The sequence below is a fragment of the Physella acuta genome, unplaced genomic scaffold (assembly GCF_028476545.2).
Source record: "Physella acuta isolate Inbredline_101_S28 unplaced genomic scaffold, ASM2847654v3 ptg001173l, whole genome shotgun sequence".
NCBI lineage: Eukaryota > Metazoa > Mollusca > Gastropoda > Physidae > Physella > Physella acuta.
In genome coordinates this window covers 73,467-89,034 of record NW_026732690.1, presented here as the reverse complement: position 1 = coordinate 89,034, position 15,568 = coordinate 73,467, and the positions used below count along the sequence as shown (strand labels likewise).

The window sequence follows — 15,568 nt, the reverse complement described above, 5'->3', positions numbered from 1 at the left end:
TTTTCTAAAATTAATTAATAGACCTAGATCTATATTTAATTGGCTCAAATTATAAAATTTGATTTTGGGTTATCAAATACAATATTTTATTGAAGAAAATTAAGTGGAAAAAAATTATTTGCATACAGCGTTAATTGTTAATGATAATAAAACCAACGAAGAACTAACCATTTCCTTAAACTGAGGCAATGTGGGAGCACATTCTGGAATTCCTTCATCTCCTGCTACAGAAATTTCTTCTTGTGTCGGCTTGTGGTTATATTTTAGAAAAAAATTCATATATTCCTGTCTGTCTTCAACCCACAGGCTGGAGTAAGAGTTAAGTCCATCTCTATACTGCATTATTTCCAGAATAACCTTATCAACGGCATCAAGTAGCATGTCTTTCAAGTCTATAATTTCTGAGTTACTCTCTATTCCTTGCTAAAACAAAAAAAAACATGAACTTTAATTATAATATAATTAAACAAGTAAATGCATGTATCCTAGTTCTTATTACTGATTATTCCCAATGTTTTAAAATATGAATTGTTAAAACAAAAATACTAAGCAAATACTAGCTTTCAGCAAATAAAACAAAACAGGAAATGGATTAGATTTACAGGCAGTTTTATGCCCACTGTTAGTCTCTTTACTGCCCGTCCAGAAATACAACAAAAAGGTAAAAAATTAAAAGGCAAAATATATAAAATTTGACATAATATGTGATAAACCTTGATACCAACATATTGTTAAGCATAGACATTAAACAAAGGTTGTCAGTATAGTAACTATTTGAGTATCATACTTGATTCCAGTTAAAAGTAGTAAGGTTAGTAGATTTTAAAATAACTTTTAAGTCATAAAATAAAGAAAATAGAAGCATGAAAAGAAAAATTATGAGATAATAAGCATTATTATCTTCATTCAAACAGAAGCCCAAATTAAGACATTAAAAAATATTGTACTTAAAATTCTCACAGGCCATATTGAAGTTATGTTTATGTTCATATCATTACCTAAATCCTTGCCAGAATTCTACCTTTAGCTATAATCCCAACCCTGACTTTAATCCTGAAACTAACAGCCCTAGCGACAGTAAAAACAACAATCCAAAACTTACAGATGATGATGTAGGATATTGGCCTAACATCTTTGTATGAAACTAAAGTATTAACACTCACCTCGTAGGTGCCCTGGTCTCCTAATTTTAACCTGGGTATCAGAGATGCTTGAGTATAAATATCTGCTATTAAACTTTCAATTAAATCCCAGAATCCACCCTGTGCCCCTGGTTCAACGTCAGGAATAAATGTCATCTTAGGGGCATGGAGCTCTAACAGAACCTCAAACAATGGCCCTATTGTCTTTTCAGGAGTGGAGTTCTCTATAAGATACTTCATGCTACAAGCTAAGCGAGGAAGAATATTTGACATAAGTATTTTGTACGCATGATGATTATTAAATATCACAATGGTTACAGATTTAATGAGTGGTTTTGGTAATTATACAAGTATAACAAATGATCAAAATGTTCTGATGTCTAAAAAGAAGATATGTGGCATCAAGATAGAACTAGACCCCTAAAGGATCTCAAAGTTATTGCAGATTTTTATTAAGAGGTTTTTTTAAAAATACAATGCCTTTTCCCTAATGTAACTACTGGTTATTTTAATTTTCTTTTTAACTGCAGTTCAACTGACCTATAAGATGAGCAAACCCATCTACAACCATGGCATCAAGATAATCAACATATTTTTGCCAATGTACTGATGTTACATCAGCATCAAACAGTTCTCTGTTCATCTAAAAAAGAATTGGGAAATGTATTGGTAATCATATTCAGAATTATTTAGAATTTTAGAAAGATCTATAGATCTAGATCTAGTAGACGTCCGAAAAGGTACATATTCAAATATTGTCATTAATAATGTCATGTAGACTATTGTAGAAATCTAGATCTAGTAGTTACCAATACACTAATAGTATTATTATAGATCTAGTATAGATTCATTCTAGATTAGTTAATGGTTATAGATCTAGATTCTAGATGTAGATCTCTAGATCTAGATCTAGATTGTAGATCTAGATCTAGACTAGATCTAGTCAATATTCATATATTATTTTTATTTTAAATATTTAGAATCTATTATTTTAATTATTTAAGTTAGACCTAGCACAAGTTTAATAAAGTTAAGCAAACCTCGCATCATAAAAACACAACAAAAGCGTAACATCTTTAATATTAATTAGAAATCTATATTAGATTAGGCCTATAGAAAATGAAAAAAAAATATTAGTCATTCGTCGTTGACATAATTAATTTAAAAGCGTTTGGAATATGCCTATCTACTATCAGTATCTAGATCTAGAGTCTGGATCTAGATCTAGGCTTTGATCGATCTAGAGTCTAGATCTAGAATTCTAAATATATTCTGTAGTAACTTCTTAGTTTAGGCTAAACTATTTGTACCTAACATAGCAAAAAACCTGGTTCACTTTTGTTAAATTTCGTACCTCCATCAACTCCAGAACTTCAACTCCCGCCGACGTAATTTCGTTGTATCGCTTTTTAACTGTTTCAGCTCGGTCAACAAGTCCTAATAGATTGTCCAGTTTCTCTTTCCTCTCAAATAAAGGTGTCTGCGACCAGGTCGCCATGATGGTCTTCAGTTTCTCCACATTATCTTTGGTTTGCTGGACTTTCGATGTGAGATCTTGGATTTGTTTTAGGATATCCGCAATGTAGTCCCAGATATCTGATATTCGATACGAAACATATTTTTAGTGCGGGTGTGTAGGCATGGATTTATCTTACATTTAAATTAACTTGAAATTAATTGCTATACTTGTATTGCAAAATATTGGCGTGCAAGCATAAAAATAACACCTATTATCTATACCCAAGTCAACACAAGCACTTTTCAGCAGCAACCCGCCTGTTATGTTACATGTATGTCAGACAATGTTAGCTAACTCTTTCTATCTTATCTTACTGCTACAGTTCAATATCAGCTCTATTTCACCAGTAAACACATCTATAGTTGACCGGTCAAAACTCAAATGTTAACGTAAAGTCAACAATTACCTCCCTGCCAAAAACCCACATGTTATTTATAACCCACCTCCAGACCATAAGGTATATGTTACCTATTCAATCTGTGACCTATAAACCACCTGTCCCCTATAACTCACCTTTTCCCTATAACTCACCTGTCCCCTATAACCCACCTATAACCCACCTGTCACCTATAAACCACCTGTCCCTTATAACTCACCTGTTCCCTATAACTCACCTGTCCCCTATAACTCACCTATAACTCACCTGTCACCTATAACCCACCTGTCCCCTATAACCCACCTGTCCCCTATAACTCACCTGTCCCCTATACCTCACCTGTCACCTACAACCCACCTGTCCCCTATAACCCACCTGTCCCCTATAACCCACCTATAACCCACCTGTCACCTACAACCCACCTGTCCCCTATAACTCACCTGTCCCCTATAACCCACCTATAACCCACCTGTCCCCTATAACCCACCTGTCCCCTATAACTCACCTGTCCCCTATAACTCACCTGTCACCTACAACCCACCTGTCCCCTATATCTCACCTGCCACCTATAACCCACCTGTCACCTACAACCCACCTGTCCCCTATAACCCACCTTTCCCCTATAACCCACCTGTCACCTACAACCCACATGTCCCCTATAACTCACCTGTCCCCTATAACTCACCTGTCCCCTATATCTCACCTGTCACCTATAACCCACCTGTCACCTACAACCCACATGTCCCCTATAACTCACCTGTCCCCTATAACTCACCTGTCCCCTATAACTCACCTTTCCCCTATAACTCACCTGTCCCCTATAACTCACCTGTCCCCTATAACTCACCTTTCCCCTATAACTCACCTGTCCCCTATAACTCACCTGTCCCCTATAACTCACCTGTCCCCTATAACCCACCTATAACCCACCTGTCCCCTATAACTCACCTGTCCCCTATAACTCACCTGTCCCCTATAACTCACCTATAACCCACCTGTCCCCTATAACTCACCTGTCCCCTATAACTCACCTGTCCCCTATAACTCACCTGTTCCCTATAACTCACCTGTCCCCTATAACCCACCTATAACCCACCTGTCACCTATAAACCACCTGTCCCTTATAACTCACCTGTTCCCTATAACTCACCTGTCCCCTATAACTCACCTATAACTCACCTGTCACCTATAACCCACCTGTCCCCTATAACCCACCTGTCCCCTATAACTCACCTGTCCCCTATAACTCACCTGTCACCTACAACCCACCTGTCCCCTATAACCCACCTGTCCCCTATAACCCACCTATAACCCACCTGTCACCTACAACCCACCTGTCCCCTATAACTCACCTGTCCCCTATAACCCACCTATAACCCACCTGTCCCCTATAACCCACCTGTCCCCTATAACTCACCTGTCCCCTATAACTCTCCTGTCACCTACAACCCACCTGTCCCCTATATCTCACCTGCCACCTATAACCCACCTGTCACCTACAACCCACCTGTCCCCTATAACCCACCTGTCCTCTATAACCCACCTGTCACCTACAACCCACCTGTCCCCTATAACCCACCTGTCCCCTATAACTCACCTGTCCCCTATATCTCACCTGTCACCTATAACCCACCTGTCACCTACAACCCACATGTCCCCTATAACTCACCTGTCCCCTATAACTCACCTGTCCCCTATAACTCACCTGTCCCCTATAACTCACCTTTCCCCTATAACTCACCTGTCCCCTATAACTCACCTGTCCCCTATAACTCACCTTTCCCCTATAACTCACCTGTCCCCTATAACTCACCTGTCCCCTATAACCCACCTATAACCCACCTGTCCCCTATAACTCACCTGTCCCCTATAACTCACCTGTCCCCTATAACTCACTTATAACCCACCTGTCCCCTATAACTCACCTGTCCCCTATAACTCACCTGTCCCCTATAACTCACCTTTCCCCTATAACTCACCTGTCCCCTATAACTCACCTGTCCCCTATAACCCACCTATAACCCACCTGTCCCCTATAACTCACCTGTCCCCTATAACTCACCTGTCCCCTATAACTCACTTATAACCCACCTGTCCCCTATAACTCACCTGTCCCCTATAACTCACCTGTCCCCTATAACTCACCTGTCCCCTTTAACTCACCTGTCCCCTATAACTCACCTGTCCCCTATAACTCACTTATAACCCACCTGTCCCCTATAACTCACCTGTCCCCTATAACTCACCTGTCACCTATAACTCACCTGTCCCCTATAACCCACCTATAACCCACCTGTTCCCTAAAACCCACCTGTCCCCTATAACTCACCTGTCCCCTATAACTCACCTGTCCCCTTTAACTCACCTGTCCCCTATAACCCACCTGTCCCCTATAACTCACCTGTCCCCTATAACCCACCTATAACCCACCTGTCCCCTATAACTCACCTTTCCCCTATAACTCACCTGTCCCCTATAACTCACCTGTCCCCTATAACTCACCTTTCCCCTATAACTCACCTGTCCCCTATAACTCACCTGTCCCCTATAACTCACCTGTCCCCTATAACCCACCTATAACCCACCTGTCCCCTATAACTCACCTGTCCCCTATAACTCACCTGTCCTCTATAACTCACTTATAACCCACCTGTCCCCTATAACTCACCTGTCCCCTATAACTCACCTGTCCCCTATAACTCACTTATAACCCACCTGTCCCCTATAACTCACCTGTCCCCTATAACTCACCTGTCCCCTATAACTCACCTGTCCCCTATAACTCACCTGTCCCCTATAACTCACTTATAACCCACCTGTCCCCTATAACTCACCTGTCCCCTATAACTCACCTGTCCCCTATAACTCACCTGTCCCCTATAACTCACCTGTCCCCTATAACTCACCTGTCCCCTATAACCCACCTGTCCCCTACAACCCACCTGTCCCCTATAACTCACCTGTCCCCTATAACTCACCTGTCCCCTATAACTCACCTGTCCCCTTTAACTCACCTGTCCCCTATAACCCACCTGTCACCTATAACTCACCTGTCCCCTATAACCCACCTATAACCCACCTGTTCCCTAAAACCCACCTGTCCCCTAAAACCCAACTGTCCCCTAAAACCCACCTGTCCCCTATAACTCACCTATAACTCACCTGTCCCCTATAACTCACCTGTCCCCTAAAACCCACCTGTCCCCTAAAACCCACCTGTCCCCTAAAACCCACCTGTCCCCTATAACTCACCTGTCCCCTATAACTCACATGTCCCCTATAACCCACCTGTCCCCTGTAACTCACACTTCCCCTACAACCCACCTGTCCCCTATAACTCACCTGTCCCCCATAACCCACCTGTCCCCTACAACCCACCTGTCCCCTATATCTCACCTGCCACCTATAACCCACCTGTCCCCTACAACCCACCTGTCACCTACAACCCACCTGTCCCCTTTAACTCACCTGTCCCCTATAACTCACCTGTCCCCTTTAACTCACCTGTCCCCTATAACTCACCTGTCCCCTATAACTCACCTTTCCCCTATAACTCACCTGTCCCCTATAACTCACCTGTCCCCTATAACTCACCTTTCCCCTATAACTCACCTGTCCCCTATAACTCACCTGTCCCCTATAACTCACCTGTCCCCTATAACCCACCTATAACCCACCTGTCCCCTATAACTCACCTGTCCCCTATAACTCACCTGTCCCCTATAACTCACCTGTCCCCTATAACTCACCTGTTCCCTATAACTCACCTGTCCCCTATAACCCACCTATAACCCACCTGTCACCTATAAACCACCTGTCCCTTATAACTCACCTGTTCCCTATAACTCACCTGTCCCCTATAACTCACCTATAACTCACCTGTCACCTATAACCCACCTGTCCCCTATAACCCACCTGTCCCCTATAACTCACCTGTCCCCTATAACTCACCTATAACTCACCTGTCACCTACAACCCACCTGTCCCCTATAACCCACCTGTCCCCTATAACCCACCTATAACCCACCTGTCACCTACAACCCACCTGTCCCCTATAACTCACCTGTCCCCTATAACCCACCTATAACCCACCTGTCCCCTATAACCCACCTGTCCCCTATAACTCACCTATAACTCACCTGTCACCTACAACCCACCTGTCCCCTATAACCCACCTGTCCCCTATAACCCACCTATAACCCACCTGTCACCTACAACCCACCTGTCCCCTATAACTCACCTGTCCCCTATAACCCACCTATAACCCACCTGTCCCCTATAACCCACCTGTCCCCTATAACTCACCTGTCCCCTATAACTCACCTGTCACCTACAACCCACCTGTCCCCTATAACCCACCTGTCACCTACAACCCACCTGTCCCCTATAACCCACCTGTCCCCTATAACTCACCTGTCCCCTATAACTCACCTGTCCCCTATAACTCACCTGTCCCCTATAACCCACCTGTCACCTATAACTCACCTGTCCCCTATAACCCACCTATAACCCACCTGTTCCCTAAAACCCACCTGTCCCCCAAAACCCACCTGTCCCCTATAACTCACCTATAACTCACCTGTCCCCTATAACTCACATGTCCCCTATAACCCACCTGTCCCCTATAACTCACCTATAACCCACCTGTCCCCTATAACTCACCTGTCCCCCATAACCCACCTGTCCCCTATAACTCACCTGTCCCCCATAACCCACCTGTCCCCTATAACCCACCTGTCCCCTATAACTCACCTGCCCCCTATAACCCACCTGTCCCCTGTAACTCACCTGTCCCCTATAACCCACCTGTCTTCTCCCAAGCCAGTGTCGTGAGAGCAGCCTCCAAGTCCTTGTCAATAGTCGCCAAATGTGGCGCAATGAGCGGCTTCTCGACATGCAGTGAGTCGGTGATCAGCCGGTTGTACAACTGCATGATCAGCATCAGGTTGGCGTAGTACTTAAACAGCATGTCTCGCTTCTCGAACACGGCTTCGGGGATAGAAGGAATGATTTCTTTGTTTCTCAGCTTGAGGTATTTCATCTCCTTCAGTACCGCTACCAGCTGTCAGGAGAGACAAGTTTTGTTTCAAGTTGGTAAGTAGGGGAGGTAATTTAATTTACTTTTGTTCTCACCAGCAATGGTCTGCGTATTTAGTGCCACGTAAACCTATGGCTTTCTGTGCAAAAGTATATTATAAACAATAATTGTTTTTTCTATTTCCAGCATTTATACTATGCCGCATTTTCAACAGTAGTGATGTATATACATTCGCAACAATAAAATGCAAATACAAAAAAAGGCCAAAAGGTTAAAAAGTCTACGGAACGACCTTGGTTGTGATTTTGAAAAGTAATTATTATCGGATTTCCAGCGGGAGCTCTAATTTGTATTTTCTCAAATCTTACATCTAATAATCTAATTACGTGTCTGAGGCAAAAATAAGAAAAGAAGCGGGAAAAAAAACAAAAAAAAATTGCATCTAATAATCTAATAATCCACATTTTCAGGTTAAAATTCAATTAAATTTAGAAGTTTTGTAGTAAGTACAAATAAACCATTGTTAAGTGAATTAAAGTAAACATCAGAATAAAAGAAGTTATACACCAATAATTGTGATGTCATACTGAAGTAAATAATTGATATTTAACCAAAACATTTTACTTTTACGTCTTTACTCATTACACCGTGACCTTTCAACTTGCATATATCCAAACTTTACTGTAATCTACTACGGGTATTATAATTTTACTGTAAAATTCCATTGGATATTCCAACTTTATCGTAGGACACGACAGATATTCTTTCTTTGTTGTAGGATCACGCAGATAGTCTGCCCTTTACAGGAAGATTCCAAGATTCCGCAGATATTCTATTCAGATGTAGCCTAGAGTAATTTCTCAGAAAATCGTATGTACCTTCTTCGTTCTTAAATTTAGTTTTGGAAGGGATCCCCACCAACACAATTAAATTAAGTATATGTGTCAATTGCTTATTCGCCATTGAGGCCATAAACTCCGATTTCAGCCTGCTTTTCTTTTTGGATTTGCTTCCATAGCCTTTGTCTAATCAAGAACAAACTACAAGCCAGCAGTTATTTGATTTTGGAGTTGTCTTTCCTAGAAGAGTGGCTGTCCCCAGCTAACGAGCCTCATCTGCTAGAGGGTTCGAGATTTTTCGGTTTAGCAACCATGAGCTTTACCAACTCGACCACGCCGACCCCTTACCTTATCATCGAAATTGACTTTGATGAGACGGGAGTGCTCGTCCCTTGTGAGCAGGGGTTGACCCCTTACCTTATCATCGAAATTGACTTTGATGAGACGGGAGTGCTCGTCCCTTGTGAGCAGGGGTTGACCCCTTACCTTATCATCGAAATTGACTTTGATGAGACGGGAGTGCTCGTCCCGTGTGAGCAGGGGTTGACCCCTTACCTTATCATCGAAATTGACTTTGATGAGACGGGAGTGCTCGTCCCTTGTGAGCAGGGGTTGACCCATATTGAACGAACAGATCTCATCCACAGTAGACAGCCAGGTGTTGAAGTAGTATTTGTCGCTTCTGTAGTGGACAAAAGGGTAGCCGTGTCCACGTTTGTTGTGTCGGGATAATTGTGTGGGGGGGGGGGGGATATTTGTCGCTTCTGTAGTGGACAAAAGGGTAGCAGTGTCCACGTTTGTTGTGTGGGGATGTGTGTGTGGGGGATATTTGTCGCTTCTGTGGTGGACAAAATGGTAGCAGTGTCCACGTTTGTTGTGTGGGGATGTGTGTGTGGGGGATATTTGTCGCTTCTGTGGTGGACAAAAGGGTAGCCGTGTCCACGTTTGTTGTGTGGAGATAATTGTGCGGGTGTGGGGGGGGGGGGGTATTTGTCGCTTCTGTGGTGGACAAAATGGTAGCCGTGTCCACGTTTGTAGTGTGGGGATAATTGTGTGGGTGTGGGGGGATATTTGTCGCTTCTGTTGTGGACAAAAGGGTAGCCGTGTCCACGTTTGTTGTGTGGGGATAATTGTGTGTGGGGGGGGATATTTGTCGCTTCTGTGGTGGACAAAATGGTAGCAGTGTACACGTTTGTTGTGTGGGGATGTGTGTGTGGGGGGGATATTTGTCGCTTCTGTGGTGGACAAAAGGGTAGCCGTGTCCACGTTTGTTGTGTGGGGATAATTGTGTGTGGGGGGGGGGATATTTGTCGCTTCTGTGGTGGACAAAATGGTAGCCGTGTCCACGTTTGTTGTGTGGGGATAATTGTGGGGGGGGGGGGATATTTGTCGCTTCTGTGGTGGACAAAATGGTAGCAGTGTACACGTTTGTTGTGTGGGGATGTGTGTGTGGGGGGGATATTTGTCGCTTCTGTGGTGGACAAAAGGGTAGCCGTGTCCACGTTTGTTGTGTGGGGATAATTGTGTGTGGGGGGGGGGATATTTGTCGCTTCTGTGGTGGACAAAATGGTAGCAGTGTACACGTTTGTTGTGTGGGGATGTGTGTGTGGGGGGGCGGATATTTGTCGCTTCTGTGGTGGACAAAAGGGTAGCAGTGTCCACGTTTGTTGTGTGGGGATGTGTGTGTGGGTGTGGGGGGTATTTGTCGCTTCTGTAGTGGACAAAATGGTAGCCGTGTCCACGTTTGTTGTGTGGGGATGTGTGTGTGTGTGTGTGGGAGTACTGGGGGGGATATTTGTCGCTTCTATAATGGACAAAATGGTAGCAGTGTCCACGTTTGTTGTGTGGGGATATGTGTGTATTGGGGGGGGGTATTTGTCGCTTCTGTAGTGGACAAAATGGTAGCAGTGTCCACGTTCGTTGTGTCGGGATAATTGTGTGTGTGGGGGGGTATTTGTCGCTTCTGTGGTGGACAAAATGGTAGCCATGTCCACGTTTGTTGTGTCGGGATAATTGTGTGTGGGGGGGGGGGGATATTTGTCGCTTCTGTGGTGGACAAAATGGTAGCCGTGTCCACGTTTGTTGTGTGGGGATAATTGTGTGGGGGGGGATATTTGTCGCTTCTGTGGTGGACAAAATGGTAGCCGTGTCCACGTTTGTTGTGTGGGGATAATTGTGTGTGGGGGGGGGGGATATTTGTCGCTTCTGTGGTGGACAAAATGGTAGCAGTGTACACGTTTGTTGTGTGGGGATGTGTGTGTGGGGGGGATATTTGTCGCTTCTGTGGTGGACAAAAGGGTAGCCGTGTCCACGTTTGTTGTGTGGGGATAATTGTGTGGGTGTGGGGGGATATTTGTCGCTTCTGTAGTGGACAAAAGGGTAGCCGTGTCCACGTTTGTTGTGTCGGGATAATTGTGTGGGGGGGGGGGGGATATTTGTCGCTTCTGTAGTGGACAAAAGGGTAGCAGTGTCCACGTTTGTTGTGTGGGGATGTGTGTGTGGGGGATATTTGTCGCTTCTGTGGTGGACAAAATGGTAGCCGTGTCCACGTTTGTTGTGTGGAGATAATTGTGCGGGTGTGGGGGGGGGGGGGGGTATTTGTCGCTTCTGTGGTGGACAAAATGGTAGCCGTGTCCACGTTTGTTGTGTGGGGATAATTGTGTGGGTGTGGGGGGATATTTGTCGCTTCTGTTGTGGACAAAAGGGTAGCCGTGTCCACGTTTGTTGTGTGGGGATAATTGTGTGTGGGGGGGGGATATTTGTCGCTTCTGTGGTGGACAAAATGGTAGCAGTGTACACGTTTGTTGTGTGGGGATGTGTGTGTGGGGGGGATATTTGTCGCTTCTGTGGTGGACAAAAGGGTAGCCGTGTCCACGTTTGTTGTGTGGGGATAATTGTGTGTGGGGGGGGGATATTTGTCGCTTCTGTGGTGGACAAAATGGTAGCCGTGTCCACGTTTGTTGTGTGGGGATAATTGTGTGTGGGGGGGGGGATATTTGTCGCTTCTGTGGTGGACAAAATGGTAGCAGTGTACACGTTTGTTGTGTGGGGATGTGTGTGTGGGGGGATATTTGTCGCTTCTGTGGTGGACAAAAGGGTAGCCGTGTCCACGTTTGTTGTGTGGGGATAATTGTGTGTGGGGGGGGGGGGGATATTTGTCGCTTCTGTGGTGGACAAAATGGTAGCCGTGTCCACGTTTGTTGTGTGGGGATAATTGTGTGTGTGGGGGGGGATATTTGTCGCTTCTGTGGTGGACAAAATGGTAGCAGTGTACACGTTTGTTGTGTGGGGATGTGTGTGTGGGGGGGATATTTGTCGCTTCTATGGTGGACAAAAGGGTAGCCGTGTCCACGTTTGTTGTGTGGGGATAATTGTGTGTGGGGGGGATATTTGTCGCTTCTGTGGTGGACAAAATGGTAGCAGTGTAACGTTTGTTGTGTGGGGATGTGTGTGTGGGGGGGCGGATATTTGTCGCTTCTGTGGTGGACAAAAGGGTAGCAGTGTCCACGTTTGTTGTGTGGGGATGTGTGTGTGGGTGTGGGGGGGTATTTGTCGCTTCTGTAGTGGACAAAATGGTAGCCGTGTCCACGTTTGTTGTGTGGGGATGTGTGTGTGTGTGTGTGGGAGTACTGGGGGGGGGGATATTTGTCGCTTCTATAATGGACAAAATGGTAGCAGTGTCCACGTTTGTTGTGTGGGGATATGTGTGTATTGGGGGGGGGGTATTTGTCGCTTCTGTAGTGGACAAAATGGTAGCAGTGTCCACGTTCGTTGTGTGGGGACAATTGTGGGGGGGGGGGGGAGAGTTGGATTTCTAAATTGTGTACTTCCCTAATAAACTAAAACAAAGTACGATTCTTTGGTCGTTAACTTGGATTTTTTTTTAATGCAAAATTAAAGAGTTTGATAAGAATATTGTTCACAAGGTAGGTCTAATGGTAAAAGCAATGTAGACTTTGTGTCCTATCTAAAGTAACTGTCAAATGATACTGAACAACTAATTTCGTCAAATTTCGTGTTTTACTTTAAAGAAAGTGCTAAATGAAATGCTTTACTTAATAACTAGACCTGATTAACATGTATAAATCTGAGCAACGTTCAGGGGCGTAGGCAAGGGAGGGGGTGTTATAACCCCTCCCATGGACCCCTATATATATATATATATATATATATATATATATATATATATATATATATATATATGTATATATGTATATATATATATATATATATATATATATATATATATATATATATGTATATATATGTATATATATATATATATATGTATATATATGTATATATATATATATATATATATATATATATATATATATATATATATATATATATATATATATATATATATATATATATAGGATTGAACCCCTTCTATGACCAATTCCTGGCTAAGCCACTGGCAACGTTTAATGTTTAACTTACTGATCCAGCAACAGCTTTAGATCGTCCAGTCTTGTATAGATGTGTTTGTAATCGTCAGTGTATTTTATTCTGAAAAAATTACGTTATGAGTTGATACTAAATTCATAAACTTTCATACAATTGATGTTATTGTGTATTGATGTGAATCCAGGAGATAGTAGTCTTATACTTAAGGAGGTTGTTTATGTGGTCCTGAGATATTAGTCCTACACAGGTGTGCTGTTCACAGCCAATACAGACATTTGTGGCCAACCCCACAACTATAACTTACGGGTGCTTTAACTACAAATTACAGGTGCTATAACTAAAACCTAAGGGTGCTTTAACTACAAATTACAGGTGCTATAACTAAAACCTAAGGGTGCTATAACTACAACACACAGGTGGTATAACTACAACATACGGGTGATATAACTACAACATAAGGGTGCTATTACTAAAACATGCGGGTGATATAACTACAACATAGGGGTGATATAACTACAACTTAAGGGTGCTATAACTACAACATACAGGTGATATAGCTACAACATACGAGTCATATAACCACAGTTTACGGGTAATATAACTATAACTAAACCTTACGGGTGCTATAACTAACATTGGTGCTATAACTACAATTTACAGGCGCTATAACTACAATTTACAGGCGCTATAACTACAATTTACGGGTGATATATAACTAAATCTTACGAGTGCTATAACTAACATTGGTGCTATAACTACAATTTACAGACGCTATAACTTACGGATGCTATAACTACAACTTACAGACGCTACAACTTACAGGCGCTATAACTACAACTTACAGACGCTACAACTTACAGGCGCTATAACTACAACTTACAGACGCTACAACTTACAGGCGCTATAACTACAACTTACAGACGCTACAACTTACAGGCGCTATAACTACAACTTACAGACGCTACAACTTACAGGCGCTATAACTACAACTTACAGACGCTATAACTACAACTTACAGACGCTACAACTTACAGGCGCTATAACTACAACTTACAGACGCTATAACTACAATTTACAGACGCTATAACTACAATTTACAGACGCCATAACTTACGGGTGCTATAACTACAACTTACAGACGCTATAACTTACGGGTGCTATAACTACAATTTACAGACGCTATAACTTACGGGTGCTATAACTACAACTTACAGACGCTATAACTTACGGGTGCTCCAGGCGGTTGTAACTATCCATGTACACAGAGATTCTGTTGTAAACTTCCCTCGCCCACATCATGGCGCCGGCCATGGGCGGCATGTTTTTGTGCACCACCATCCTCCCCGTCTCCCTCTTGTAGGCCATCTAGAGTCACAATTTTAAGGCATGTTCGTTACACTGTCACTTAGCGGTTTAATCACTCTAACATATTCTCAGTTCATTTATTGCCATCACTAGTACATCAATTGTGGTGTGGATGGTGCGAACCATAATAGGCCTCAACTGAAGAGCACTGGTCGGTTCTAATGATTACTCCTGCAGTAAAGTCGGTCTACAGTAAAGTCGGTCTACAGACTGTCTCAAACTGAAGACCTCTGAACGATACTGTCTTGTATCCCTACAGTAAAGTCGGTCCACCGACTGTCTCAAACTGAAGACCTCTGAACGATACTGTCTTGTTTCCCTACAGTAAAGTCGGTCTACACACTGTCTCAAACTGAAGACCTCTGAACGATACTGTCTTGTATCCCTACAGTAAAGTCGGTCCACAGACTGTCTCAAACTGAAGACCTCTGAACGATACTGTCTTGTATCCCTACAGTAAAGTCGGTCCACAGACTGTCTCAAACTGAAGACCTCTGAACGATACTGTCTTGTATCCCTACAGTAAAGTCGGTCTACACACTGTCTCAAACTGAAGACCTCTGAACACGAGTGTCTTGTACCCCTAAAGTCGGTCCACAGACTGTCTCAAACTGAAGACCTCTGAACACGAGTGTCTTGTACCCCTAAAGTCGGTCCACAGGCTGTCTCAAACTGAAGACCTCTGAACTAGAGTGTCTTGTACCCCTAAAGTCGGTCCACAGACTGTCTCAAACTGAAGACCTCTGAACTAGAGTGTCTTGTACCCCTAAAGTCGGTCCACAGACTGTCTCAAACTGAAGACCTCTGAACTAGAGTGTCTTGTACCCCTAAAGTCGGTCCACAGACTGTCTCAAACTGAAGACCTCTGAACACGAGTGT

General features: G+C 43.4%; 1 protein-coding gene across 1 annotated transcript in view; it reads right to left on the bottom strand.

The window, feature by feature from the left end:
• LOC131956742 (dynein beta chain, ciliary) overlaps window positions 1-15,568 on the bottom strand; it is a 69,598-nt gene that overhangs the window by 32,018 nt on the left and 22,012 nt on the right. The window contains exons 14-21 of the mRNA XM_059321320.1: window positions 14,553-14,689; window positions 13,358-13,426; window positions 9,470-9,596; window positions 7,844-8,099; window positions 2,497-2,738; window positions 1,683-1,785; window positions 1,164-1,390; window positions 169-423 (exon numbers count right to left, since the gene is read on the bottom strand). Of these exons, the coding sequence (XP_059177303.1) occupies window positions 169-423; window positions 1,164-1,390; window positions 1,683-1,785; window positions 2,497-2,738; window positions 7,844-8,099; window positions 9,470-9,596; window positions 13,358-13,426; window positions 14,553-14,689 (1,416 nt within the window). The remainder of the gene's footprint in view (window positions 1-168; window positions 424-1,163; window positions 1,391-1,682; window positions 1,786-2,496; window positions 2,739-7,843; window positions 8,100-9,469; window positions 9,597-13,357; window positions 13,427-14,552; window positions 14,690-15,568) is intronic.